Raw genomic sequence first — 13,873 nt, forward strand, 5'->3', positions numbered from 1 at the left:
CATCATCGCAGGCTCTGATGCCATGAAAATAGAAACAAATGTTTGAAGATTTCTATTCTAATTTCATTGAGAAGATCTGTACAAATATATACAACTTCTAAGAATCAATCTAGGAGCTATTCTAGGAAACTAACCCACTAATTTAGCCTAAAGAAAAAAAGGAAACGAAAACACAGCCAAAAAAAGGAAAATAATCACAGCCTAAATAAGAAAATAAATAACTAAAAAATAGGAAAGATTCTGACTCGGATTCCACAAGGAATAATCCTCGTCATCCCTTTCCAACACAATACAGCAGTTAGCAATGTTTGTGTTGATTAAACCCTAACAAATAAGAAAATAAGAAAAAGAAATTAGTTTATAAACACAGAAAATGAATATTTTTGTTTAATAATGTCTATTTTATAATTATAATCTCAAAAAAATAACAATATAAAAGTATTTTATAAGACACTATAAAAAACTGTTAGGCGATTGGGCGAGGAGAGCCTCCAAGGGCGCCTTGTCGCCTAGCGTCCACCTAGACAACTATGTTGAAGTCTTTACAACTCAGCACCCAATGGGTTGTCCTTACCATGACATTTTCAGTGACTACCTCTTTGTTTTATGTTGTAAAACATTCTTCGATTCATTCACCACAAACTCTCCATAGGTCAGCTGAAACGCTTCCAAAGAATTTTTTCCCTTTGTGTAAAAAGCTCCGTTATAATTATATTTGAAGGGTTAGGCGAAGTTAATCCAAAAAGAAGAATGAGATGATTCCATACCTTAGATGTGTAGGAACAAGAAAGGGATTGATGATCAGCACTTTCTCATTTGCAAGGCATAGTTCCCAGACAAGAAAGGGTGTGCATCATGATTTACTTTTTCTTTGTAGATTGTCACATGCAGTATTTTAAAAGAGCAAGGCGCAAAAAAGGCGCAAAGACCCATTGGCGGCTGAGGTGCGAGGTGAGGCGCGCAACTTTACTAAACATAATATTAATAAAAAATATGAACTTTAATTTTAAAATAAATGTATTAGAAAACCTATTATGTAAAATTAAAATACATAAACATAAGATGTAAAGCGTATTTGAATGAAATTTTTTTTTTGAGAAAATTTAACCAAGATTTATTTAGAATAAAGGGGGGGGGGGAACAAGAGGAGATATACAAAACAGGGGGGGGGGGACCCCTGCAAGTTACAATGGAGGAAGCTTGTCGCTATACAGATGCTCCAAATACACACCAAGTTTAGCTAGGCCATCTGCAGTATGATTGTATTCCCTAGGAATCCAAACTAAGTTAACATTCAATCCATCCAAAGAATCCCAAGCTTCAGTCAGATAGTGATAAAGTCTCCAAGGGCCCCCTTTTTTGTCTCTTAACCATTTTATTTTATTTGCTGAATCACCTGCAATGATCAAATACTGAATTCCCAAATTCTTAATTATCCTGATTCCGGTGAGAGCAGCCATCACTTCAGCCTTTGTGGAGTCGGCCCAACCGATTGGGCCACTAAAAGTCCAGCAGATATTGCCCCTTTCATTCCTTACTGTACCACCAATACCTGCAAAGCTCAGATTGCCTAAGGCACATCCGTCAAAATTAAGGGTTATCACACCTTCACTGATGGAAACAGGATGCCTCAAGGGAGTTTGCTGAGGATGAGGCAGAAACAGAAAGGGGTGAATATTTCTGATAATATCATTGACTGAAAGTCCTTTAAATAGATCTGAATTCACCGACCAAAGGATGCAAAGATAGGTAATATCTGAGATCAACTCCTCCAAGGTTCTGCTTTTATTGTCAAAGATACGGGTGTTTCTTTCATCCCAAACACCCCACATTACTGCATGAGGCACTGATTGCCAAAAGACTTTATCCCTTTTGCTAAGCCCTATTTGAATGAAAATTTAAAAATACAATCAAACATATAAAACATTTTCAAGCATGTAAAACCCACAACTCTTTTTTTCCTCAATTGCATTACTTCAAGTATCTAATGTGATGTAAAACATATTATATTACTGATTCTACGAGCCGCCTTTGTGCCACACCCCTCGAGGCAAGCCCAAACAAGTCCATGTTAGGGTTTTAAATTCTTAGTTACCACTTTAAAAATAATGATTTTATAATTTTAATTGCTTTTTAAGAAGATATTTTATTAGGATGAATGGATGAACAACATTAGCTTAACATGGACTTGTTTGGGCTTGCCTCAAGAGGGGTGGCAAGGGGGTCCAGGGGCAGAGGCCTTGGCCCAGCTGCTAGGTTCCAAAAAAGCAAAAAAAAAAAAATGTTAAATTTTCAAAAGTCGCATGCCTGGGCTGAGGCGCACCAGGCATGCACCTTTTGAAAGGGCTGCACCTAGGACCTAGGCGAGGCGCATACCCTAAAATGTGCCTCGCCTGTGTGCATAGGCATGCCTCAGATGCGCCTTTTAATTCACTGGTCACATGTGTTAACAACCCTAAGAGTCATTTCCCACAGAAATGGTTTAATTTTTGGTGGTGTAGGTCCAACCAGAACCTTGTGATAAGGGAACTGTGATGGGGATAAAGGTTCTTCGTTTAGAGCCTTGAAACGGATTTACAGGAGTATTGTCCCAAGGGATCCACTGATCATACCTTATTATCATGACCCTCTCTAAGGATGAACACCTTATTAAGGATTTCAATCAGTTAAATAACATCCTCACTTTTACATATCAAAAAGAAAAAAGAAATCTCACTTTCCATTTCTCTAAGGCCTCTTCTAAAACTGAAATCCAAGATAATCCTGAAGGGGGGAAAGTCCTGAGGCCCCAACATTGTTTTTATGGTTGCTGGTTGGGGCATAATTGCATAAAGTCTGGGATATCGTTGGCAAGGTGGTCCTTCTTTCCAAACTCCTAAAAGAGAGTGCAAGGAAGGGGGTTCCAAAAAGAATTGTCTCTGAGTGCAAAAGATTCATGCCTGTGATCATTATTCTTTTAAGACTTCTGGAGTCTGGAGAACTTATATTATAACTCTGCTTTCATAATGTCTAACCCTTTTGAACATACTTCCAAATGTCTCTTAATGAGTTGCTTTTACATCTGATATGCTGCATACCTTTAGTTGTTCATATAGTCAGGAACCTGATTTTCCATTTCTTTTTCTTGTCAATTTGCTTTCAGATGTACCAAAAGTGTGGTCAGGTTGAACGTGCTGTTAGCATTCTTGAGGACTATATCAAAGATCATCCAACTGATACCGATTGGGCTGTGGTTAATGTACTAGCTTCCATACACATGGAAACTAATTCATATGCTAAAGCTCTTCAGCAGATTGAAAATATACAATCCACTTACTCCTCTGAAAAGGAGTTTCCACTACATCTAATTGTGAGGGCAGGAATTTGCAATGTTCATCTTGGTAACATGGAAAATGCTGAGGTTTGTTTCATTCTGTGTGTATTTTAACTTGCTCTTAAGATTAATTTGAACTATAGGTTATAACTCTGAATTGCGTGTTGAGCTTTTAAAAGAGCTGATAGCATCTTTGTGCGATTATGGTCCTTGAAGAAATTTTGTTGGCATATTTCTCTGCATATATTAACTATGGTTATGTGTAGGTGGCATTTATGAAATATGATATCGATCTCTGTGCAGATGTGTTTCTGACATCAATTATGTGTACATGTTTCTCTGAATATATGGACAAATGCTTATATCTGTTGGTAGTCCCACATTTTCTATTCAGGGTTATTTTCCCCAGTATTTAGATAAACAGGGACTGCAATATCCTTTCCCTTTTATTTGAGTATGATATAAATATTAGTGAGAGTGGTTGAATGACCTGTCTGTCACATTCACTCATATCTTCTTTTCTCCTATTCTTTCTGTTCTCTGTTGTATTTGTGTTTTCTTTTTGAATCTTCAACTAAACCACTTCAAGTTGGTATTAGATGTTAGAGCTATAGTTGGATATTCTTGAGATCATTCTCTGCTGATTTAGTGGTTCCTTATGACCTGTTGATATCAGCAGTTCTGTGGCAGGTTGCAACTTGCACAAAGGAAGAAATGGAAGACAAGATGCCAGACGCAACCTGCAGAGTGCACTACTGACCAAAAAAATAAGTCACTGATTGAATGTTCAAACCTTGTTTGATTTGGTTGAAATTTGGTGGCATTAAATTACACTTATAGTACTCCAATACTATAGATTTTCAGTTCAGTCCTACATGTGGAAGTATCCAACTAAAGGATTTAAGGTGACTGATTTTTGGGTTCTGCAATTATCTTCAAAATGAGGTGAACAGGTTGACTGGTGGAACTTCACTGCCATTTATAATAATTCCTTTGGTTGCTATTTATAGTAACTTTCACGATTACTATTTATAGTCTATCATGTCTAATAATTTTTATTAATTTCTAATTTCTTATAGTGAGAGAATTGTTGAGTTATAGTATCCAAGTTTGAAAAAGGAAATTTCTACTTTTTTTTTTTGAAATCTGAATATAATTAGCAGCTAGAGTCCAAGTAGGAGTTTTTTATTTTTCTTTTTTTTTTGGTGGGTAAATGCCAGTGTCTTTGCACTTATCTAGTTGTCTCTTTAGTCTCTTTGGGAGGAAATTTATCACTTAGAGGAGGTCAGGTGGTGCACATAAGACTTAAAACAAAACACAACACTTGTGAAGAACAAGGTGTTTGAGTTCTTGGCAAGATTCAACCTTGAGTTTCAGTTTGCTAAGCAACATATTCTGAGTCAGGATGTTCTAAATTTGTATGAGGTGCAGTTAGACATTGGTTTTGGGCGAGGAGAGCTAATGGTTGACAATGCAGCATTCCCAGGGTTTCTATCATGTTACTATGGCTATTACTAGACCTAGGGATGTTAATGGGTTGGGTTAAGTGGTAAATCTGCCTTGATCTAACTTTGCAGGGTTGAGTTCAGGTCAATCTTGATGGTGTTTGGAGTCAGCCTTAGGTCAAGTGAACCCGTCCTACATTGGGTTTGGGTTGATGCAGACCAATACCAAACCTGACTTATTGATGTCACTAATGTATTATTCTTTTGGTCTGTCTTGCATGACTGAAGTTAGACTTCAGAATGTTCTTTTAAGACCTCTTATCACTTCAGTTTAGATATCAGACCTGACAACATTCTTAGTTTTTATCCCCAAAGAACCTTTTGCACATTTCATTCATACTTTATTATTAGTAACATACTCCTACTATTTTTTGTTAATATTTTATAGATAAAATAGTAATCAAATTATAGTAAAATAATAAAATAGTAAGAAAATTATAACAAGGCAGTAAAATAATAACAAAAGTATTAGCAACATAATAATAAAATAATATCACAGTAGAATATTTATGGGAAACTCAAAAGTATTATTATAATATTAATATTTGTATTTTTATTTTTTATTTCCTTATTATTATTATTATCATTTCATCGTTTTATTTTTGTTTTACTATTGTTCTGCAATAGTAATAGTAATGCATTCCACGCTAGGAACTTCTTTGTATGATTAAGTTTAGATTTTTTTATAATAAGGAAAAAAAAGATATTCTGAATTATTACTGAAGTTCGCAAAATGCATTTTAGATTCTTTTCAGGGTTTTGGAGATGGAGCATGCAGATGATCAAAACGACTTAATAATTCAAGTTGCAGACACTTATATGAATCTTGGGCATCATGAATCTGCATTGAAATATTATTTTATGCTAGAGAAGAAAACTGGGAATGAAAATGTAAGAAGTGTCCTTACTCATTTTTTATGCGCGGTTACCATAATATGATACTGCTTTGACAAAGAAATATTTATATGGTTTTCCTCTTTGCTGCAGCATTGCTTAGTTTTTGGCAAGATAGGTTTGATACTAATGAATTAAAACTCTGATAATCTTTCATTTGATTTATTTGAATTACTTTCCCTAATTACATGGCCGGAGAAATTGGAGTTCGCATTTTCATGAATATGTGATAGATATATTACACAAACTTGGATGAAGAAGAATAAAGCAAAGTATGGAAGCTAAATAAACCTGATTTCAGGCAAAATTTCAGTCTATAATCCCTGGAGTTGAACCAGAGAAATGGGAAGAACTTAATACAGATTTTATTAGATTTTTCCAAATTGCTGCCATAGTGGCTTCAACAAATTATCTAGTTTCTTCCCTCAAAACCTTTTTAACAACAAATAATGATCCTCCTTCAGTTTACTTCTAGACCGCTCAAACTGATCTATAGTCTACTAAATTCACCTTAATGAGTGCATGACTTGTCACATGACTAGCTCATGGAACAGATTGTAGATTATATACCTTTAATAGAAAGACTTCAAAACTAGCTCATGGGCAACTTTTCTTATATTGCTTTTTGATGTCTTCTTCTTTATAAACTTGACAGTGATCCAATATCAACAATGCTGATGATTATTGTTTCCAAAAACATTCTTATGCAAAGGCATGGTCTATTGGATAACCCTTTGCACACCTGATTGGAATTAGCCAGAATACTTTTTCACTCTCATCATCTTTGATGTGGGATGCAGAACCTCCCATGCTAATATTCATAGGCCAGTTACTTGGATCTTAACAAAATGCAAAATTGTCAAATTTTTTCCTTATATTGTTTTTAGTAGCATTTTTCTTTTTGGTAGTATGAAAGAAATTGATTCATATATAGGAGAAATACTATATTGGAAGAAGAGAACAAGTAGTCCTCAAGTATATATATAAAAACCAATGCCAACAAAATTAGATCTTGAAAGCTTCCAGCATTTCATCCTGTTTTGTTGCAAAATCAACTTTTGATGCCATTGAACTCTTATTGAAACTATGGAGAATGTGTGGAAAGGGTGCTAATGGAGGAGAAGCTAGCAATACTGGTACTGTTAAAGGTAATGTGTACCTTTGTGAAGTTTGAGTTAGTGAAGTAAAAGTGGTACTAAATAAGATAAAGAAGGGAAAGGTGTTAAGACTTGATGGGATTCCGGTAGATGTGTGGAAAGGTATGGAAGAGGTAGTCTTGTTATGGTTAATTAAGCTATTTAATAAGATAGTAAAATACAAAAATGTGCCTAATGATTGGAGAAACACTAGTTTGGTGCCTATATTTAAGACAAAGGTGATATACGGAGTTTTAATAACTATAGGGGGATTCAACTCATGAGCCACTCTATGAAACTTTGGGAGAGAGAATAATTTAACAAAGATTACAACTTGAAATGAGTGTATTAGAGAACCAATTTGGCTTTATGCTAGGGAGATCATGCATGGAACATATATTTCCTTTGAAATAATTGTAGAAAAGTTTAGAAAGAAGAAAGATCTTCATAAGGTGTTCATTGATCTAGGCTTATGATTAGGGGTGATCATGCCTGGCCTGGAAACTTGGCCCAGCCTGACCTGCAAATTTCTCGGCCTGGGCCCAACCTGGCCTGCAATATAATATTATATGTATTTCTAAATATATTGTAGAAATGTTTTGATAACCTGTTTTGGTATAAAATTTGTAAAAGAAAGAAGAGAAAGAAGAGAGGAAAAGGTTTCTGCTAGAAAGAAAGAGAAGAGAGATAGAAGGGAATGGAGGAGAAGCCAAAAAACTAATCTGGCCACCCCCTTTCATTAGATTATTTACTCATAAATAGTGTACAAATACAAGTATGCCCTTAGTAAGTCGGCTACTTGTAAGAAGCTGAAAAGTCACACTTAACTTAAACATAAACTAATGGGCCTAAGGTCCAACAACTACCTTACTAAGTTATGTAAATAAAAACAAATAAAATCGGCCCACAACTCAACATATATAATATATAATATACATATTTTTCTATTATAATATATGTTTATTTTATATTTTATATATACACAAGCATATCTTATTTTCTATTAAATGTTTATTTTTTATATAATTATTTATGAATAGACGCATGTCAACACTTGAGTCAATTCTACCACGAGAATTGTCCTCCTAAGTAAAGCCTTTTATAGATGAAGGACTTGCCTTCATTTCCATTCTTTAGCAATGTGGGACTGGGGGAAACACTCAATAGGTTGGTTGCACTAACTATTTAGTGTTGTTCCAAGTCCCACATTGCTTAAGAATGGGAATGAAGGCCTTGCCTTCATCTATAAAATAATAGGTAAGCCAAGCCAAATCAGGCTTGGCAATTAAATGAGGCCTATACCTTATTTTTTGTGCCATGGGCCTAAAGGCTAGCCATGCCCAATTTAACTGTCTTGTACAGTATTTTTTTGCATGTATTACATGTTATTAAATATAAAGCTTTAAATAATTTAAATTTTTATTATTCGATGTCATAGGCCCAAAGTCACTATTCATTAAGCTCGGCAAGTCCGGTAACCCGGCTTGTAGGTTCGGGCTTGGGCTTGCAATCTAGGCCCAGGGTACTGATTGGGTTGGACTTGGATTTAGGTTAAAGACATTATTGGTGCTAAACCCGACGCAAGACCAGACTGGCCCGGCCCATGATCACCCCTAGTTAGGATAGAATTCCTAGATAGATAATATGTTGGGTCTTGGAAAGAAAGGGGTTCAAAATAGGTACATAGACCTAATTAAGTCATCATGGGCCAGATTGGCCCGACCCATGATCACCCCTACTTAGGATAAAATTCCTAGATATATAATATGGTGGGTCTTGGAAAAGAAAGGGGTTCAAAATAGGTACATAGACCTAATTAACGATTGTAGGTGGGGGTAACAATCAATGTTAGAACACCGGTGGGAGAGACTTAATATTTTACAGTTATGATGTCGTGTCTTCACCAAGGTTTAGCACTTAGCCCTTATCTATCTGCATGGTGCATCTTGTTTGCAGATGACATTGTTTTAATTGATGAAAATAATGAAGGATTAAATTCCAAATTAAGCTTATTAAAAAATGCCTTAGAAATAAGAGGTTTTAAAATAAGTACTAAAACAAAGTATATGACATGTAAATTTAGTAATAATTGGAGTATAAATCAGGATACACTTAGGGTTGGAGACCAAGAGATAAATCAATGTAACCATTTTTAGTAACTTGGTCCAGTAATTCATAACAAGTGAGAGATTGAGGAGGATGTCACTGAATGAAGAGTATATTGGGAAAAATGGAGGGGTGCATTTGGACTTTTGTGTGAGAGGAGAATACCACTTAGATTAAAAGGAAAATTCTATAGAACAGTTGTAAGGCCAACTATGTTGCATGGTGCAAAGTGTGGCAGAAATTCAGATACTAAGATGGATGAGTGGAAAATGAGAGATAGTAGGCCACCAACAGCTCCAATTGGGGATAAAATGAGAGAGAGTAGACTAAGATGGTATGGTCACATGCATAGAGGACTACCAATAGCTGTAGTAGAAGTTATTTGTTACCATAGTTGTCAAGACGACGCCTAGGCGACAAGGCACCCTTGGAGGCTCGCCTTGCCCAGTTGCCAAGTAGTTGTATATTGTCTTATAAAATACTTTTATATTGTTATTTTTTTGAGATTATAATTATAAAATAGACATCATTAAACAAAAATATTCATTTTTTGTGTTTATAAACTACTTTCTTTTTGTTATTTTCTTATTCATTAGGGTTTAATCAATTAATCAACACAAACATTGCTAACTGCTGTATTGAACCCTCAAAGACTTAAAAATATGAACCAATAAGTAAGAGAAGAACTTAAAATTTTGTCTAATCAATACCACATTTCTTCTTCCACATTTTCTTTTCTTCTTTTCCTATAACAAAAATAGGGGTTCAGCCCCTATATTTTTTGAATTTTCTTTTCTTCCTTCTTTTTCTTCTCATAAATATGTCGATTTTCTAGACTTAAACATGAATTTTATAATTTGCTTATGAAAATTATGGATAGTTATTAAGGAAAGATGGTTATGGAACCTAGGGAAATACCCTAGCATATGTTGTTTTTACTTAAAAAGAATCCATTGCCTAGGCGCCCCCTGTCACCTTGCCTCGCCTTGGCGCCTAGAAGACTATGTTTGTTACAAGTGGAAGGGGCTGGAAGAGCTTGGGATAGATCTAAAAGGACATGGGTAGATGTTGTAAGAAATGGTTTTAGCACTAATAATTTAACATTTGATATGACTTTAAATAAAACAGATTGGCAAAACAAGATTCTTGTAGCCAACCCCATATAGTTGGGATAAGGCATGGGTGATTGATGGTGATGATATTTTGATTAATTTGGGAATACTCTTTAATTGGTATATGCATTTTACTTTTTTTTTTGAATTATAGTGACTTAGTGAATTATATCAAAATAGTAGGCCAATTACCCAATCAGAAATTTCCCATGGTTGTTTTAGGAAAATATTTTTAAAAGGTTATGACAATTTTAATGAAATATAACAAAGTTTTTAATAATATTCTAAAATTTTTAAAAAAATATAATCTATCAACGAAATTTGAGATATTATTGACATATTCAAAAAATATCAGAGATATTTGGGAAAAAAGGGTTCTTGGAAAATTTTGTATTGCCACCTAGAAAAATGGGGCTATTTTGCCAAGTATTGTCGACATTGTTAACCATGATAACATAATACAAACAAAAAGACTGTTAGGTCTTTTCTTTTTCGGTGGCAAGAGGTTTGCTAGAAGAGCTTTCATGGAATGGGAGAAAAGTGAAGGCATTGATAGACATAACCTGTACATTGATTTGTATTGGTTGATAGATGTTATTCATTTCCAAGTCAGGAATTAACATATCTTCAATAAGAAAATGTCAAGCATCTCTCGGAGATGCTCGAAGATAGTTGGAGATGCTCAGAGTTGCTCGGAGATGAAGAGATAGACGGAGAGTTGTGATTTTTTCTCGAAGAGTGTTGAAGGAAGATTTCTGGACCTGATGTTTCGTAAAATCCCTTCCAGGAAATCTTTTGGAGGGAAGAGGAGATGGGAAGCAAATAATTGGTAATGAAGAGAAGAGAAGGATGCGAGGACAAGAACCATTTTTTCCTATAGCAAAGCAGTGGCTGCGGGAGCATGGCCTGGTTTTGGCGTTACGGAAGTCAAAATGTTGGAAGATAAACTGGTAGCAGTAATAGAGACTCAGGCGGTTGAAGCAAGAAGGGACTTTCTACATAACTGTTTGGTAGGGAGATTTTGGTGGGGGGTGGGGGTTAGAGAGGTGGAGATATGGGCAAGTAGAATGTGGAGGGAGGTGCGGGGAACAAGGGTGAAGAAAATGGCAGATGATCTTTTCTTGTTCATTTGTCCCTCGAGAGCTGAAGCGGAGTGGATCTTGCGTAATGGGCCGTGGCAAATGGGAAGGAACTCTCTCTTGCTGGATTGGTGGGGTGCAAGCGAGGGGTGCGTCTATCCGGAGCCTCACTCTGAAGTTGATCGTATGGATTCAATTTGGATTAGGGTTTTTGACCTTCCCCTACTTCTCTAGTGTCCAAGTGTGATTAAAGCCATTGGAGATGTGTGTGGGGGTTTCATTGAGACTGACGATTCCCCTCTAGAGGTTGCAACCTGTGAGTGGGTCAAAATGAAGGTGCGCAGGGGTGAGTCCATCCCGAATAAGGTGGATATTGCCGTGGGGGAAGCTTTGTTTTTTGTCCAAATCTGGCTGAAGATTCTGCCGGCTGTGAGTAGATAGAAGTGGGGAGATCGGGGAAACGGGAAGCCCCAAAAAGAGGGGAGAGTGGCATCTGAGTTCTCTAAAACCTTAGTTCTGGAGGATGTTGGCGAAAATCTTCAACCTCAAATGCGTCTCAGTGACGTTAAACCTGACTTCCGATAACCGCTGAATTTTTCCGGTGGCTGATGAAGGTGAGGATGGAGATAGAATCAGTTCCAACCCGAGCCATTCGATCTTGGATGGTTTGGAGGGTCAAGATGTGCCGGCTAGGGATAATATCAAAGGAGTTCAAAATTCAAATTTTGGGTTGAATGGGCGTAGCTTGGGAATTGAAGAAATAAAAAACTTAATTAAATGGTGTTTAGTGGAGATGCGCATGGCACCCATGGAGGAAAGCTCGCCAAAAAGTTGTAGGGAGAACCGATAGTCTCCTGTCCTCAAACAGTGCTTGAGTTAGGAGAATTTAATAAGGGCTAAGAAGACCACACCGATCCAACCAACCCCGGCTAGGGGTCCTTCATAGATGTTCGGTAGTGGGCTTGGGCCCAAAGCAAGTAGTAAACCCAAGTTTCTCCTCTGTAGGAATGAACCCTGTAGCCCGAGCCATAGGGAACCTTGGTGGTCCAGCCAGCCTCCAAAGAAAGTAGGGAACAATCGTGAAGAGCATGTTCAGAACCAGGTTTCTCCGCTGATGGTTTCGAAGGGTAGTGCCAGCGTTCAGATTGTTCATCCTCAACCCCCTAGCCCTCAGTGTCCATCAGCTTCACCTTTCATGGAGGATACCAGGATGGATGTCCATCACCTAGTGTTGGCGAGGGTGGAAGAAAATTTGGTTGATGCTGACCCCGTTGCCATGGTGGACTCAAATTTTCAGTTTGAAGATAGGGGGGAGGAACCTCATCAGCTTAGATCACAGGAGGGGGGGGGGGGAAGAGGAATTGAATTGAGAGAGGCAATTGGAAGCATGGCTCAGCTGAGTAATAACAAAGGAAAGACATCTAATTCGTCATTTGGGAGGTAAGCAGTCTAATATTTCTGCTTCTTCTTCTTGGGTTTCCTCGAAACTCTTGGGATTGGGTAATTACTTGGGAATCACAATGGAGGATGAAACAATTAAATTTTTGGAGGAAGTTGAACAAAGAATTCTTCTGGAGAGAGGGAAATTAGTGGCAAAGAAAGGTGGAACAAACTCTAAGAGGAGTAGAGAGATGATGAGGCTGACGTGGGGTTTAAATGATAAGGCAGGTAGCAGTGAGGGGATGTCGAGGGGGGGGGCGGAGGAGAAAAATTTAAGCTTGAAGTTGTTTTGCTCTGTTCTTTCTGTTTTTAATGGAGTTAAAAATCTTATCTTGGAACGTAAGAGGTTTGGGTTTGGGAAGAAGAAGATTAGTGGTGTGTGCATCTCTGAAGAAGTCGAGTTCGAAGGTTATCCTGCTTCAAGAAACTAAACTGGAAAGTGTGGATGCTGCAACTGTTAGAAGCATCTGGGGGGAGGGAGAGGTCAGATGGAAGGCAAAATTGGCAATGGGGAGTGCGGGGGGTTTGTTGAGCCTTTGGGATCCTTCTGTCTGCAGTTTAATCTCTTCTCACATTGGAAACTTTTCAGTTTCCTTAGTTCTGAAGTTTACTGATGGTAATATCTGTCAAATCACAAATATTTATGGCCCTACAGACAGAAATCTCCGGGAGAATTTTTGGGAAGAATTGGTTGAGGCAAGGGGAAATTTGTCTTACCCATGGGTTATTGGAGGTGACTTTAATGTTACTTTGTCAAGAGCGATGCTTCAGTTCGCTGATTTTATTAACAGATTTGAGTTGATGAACTTCCCTCTTCAAGGTAGTCGTTTTACTTGGACCAATAATCAAGACAACCCCACCCTAGTGAGATTGGACTGGTTCTTGGTTTCCTATAATTGGGAAGAGCTTTTCCCTGATTTTAAGCAAATTGCCCTCCCTAGGCCAGTTTCAGACCATACTCCAATCCAGTTGGTCTGTGGCTTTAGAGGAAAAATCAGAGACCCCTTTAAATTTGAGAATGCCTGGTTTGAAGATGCTAATCTTATTCCCTTGTTGAAGACTGTGTGGAAAGACTTGTAGGTGGTTGGTACTAGCTCTTTCATCTTGGAAAAAAAACTTAGTGCCATTAAAGAGAGACTAAAAATCTGGAAAATGGAGAAAAATTTGAATTCAGAAACTGAAAAGAGAGCTTTATTGAGTATCATTAAGGAAATTGATTCAGCAGAAGAGATTGGTCCTTTATCAGAGTAAAGCAGATTAAAGAGATCCCAGGCATAGGTTAATTATG

General features: G+C 37.1%; 1 protein-coding gene across 3 annotated transcripts in view; it reads left to right on the forward strand.

The window, feature by feature from the left end:
- LOC104593928 (tetratricopeptide repeat (TPR)-containing protein) overlaps window positions 1–13,873 on the forward strand; it is a 106,861-nt gene that overhangs the window by 50,570 nt on the left and 42,418 nt on the right. For all 3 annotated transcript variants that reach the window (XR_016076189.1, XM_010254026.3, XM_010254027.3), the window contains exons 6-7: window positions 3,143–3,400; window positions 5,563–5,709. Coding sequence is in view for 2 of the 3 variants with exons in the window: in XM_010254026.3 (XP_010252328.1) it covers window positions 3,143–3,400; window positions 5,563–5,709 (405 nt within the window). In the remaining variant the exon portion in view is untranslated. The remainder of the gene's footprint in view (window positions 1–3,142; window positions 3,401–5,562; window positions 5,710–13,873) is intronic.

The sequence above is a fragment of the Nelumbo nucifera genome, chromosome 5, assembly GCF_055504915.1.
Source record: "Nelumbo nucifera cultivar China Antique chromosome 5, China Antique-T2T, whole genome shotgun sequence".
In the NCBI taxonomy this organism is placed as follows: domain Eukaryota; kingdom Viridiplantae; phylum Streptophyta; class Magnoliopsida; order Proteales; family Nelumbonaceae; genus Nelumbo; species Nelumbo nucifera.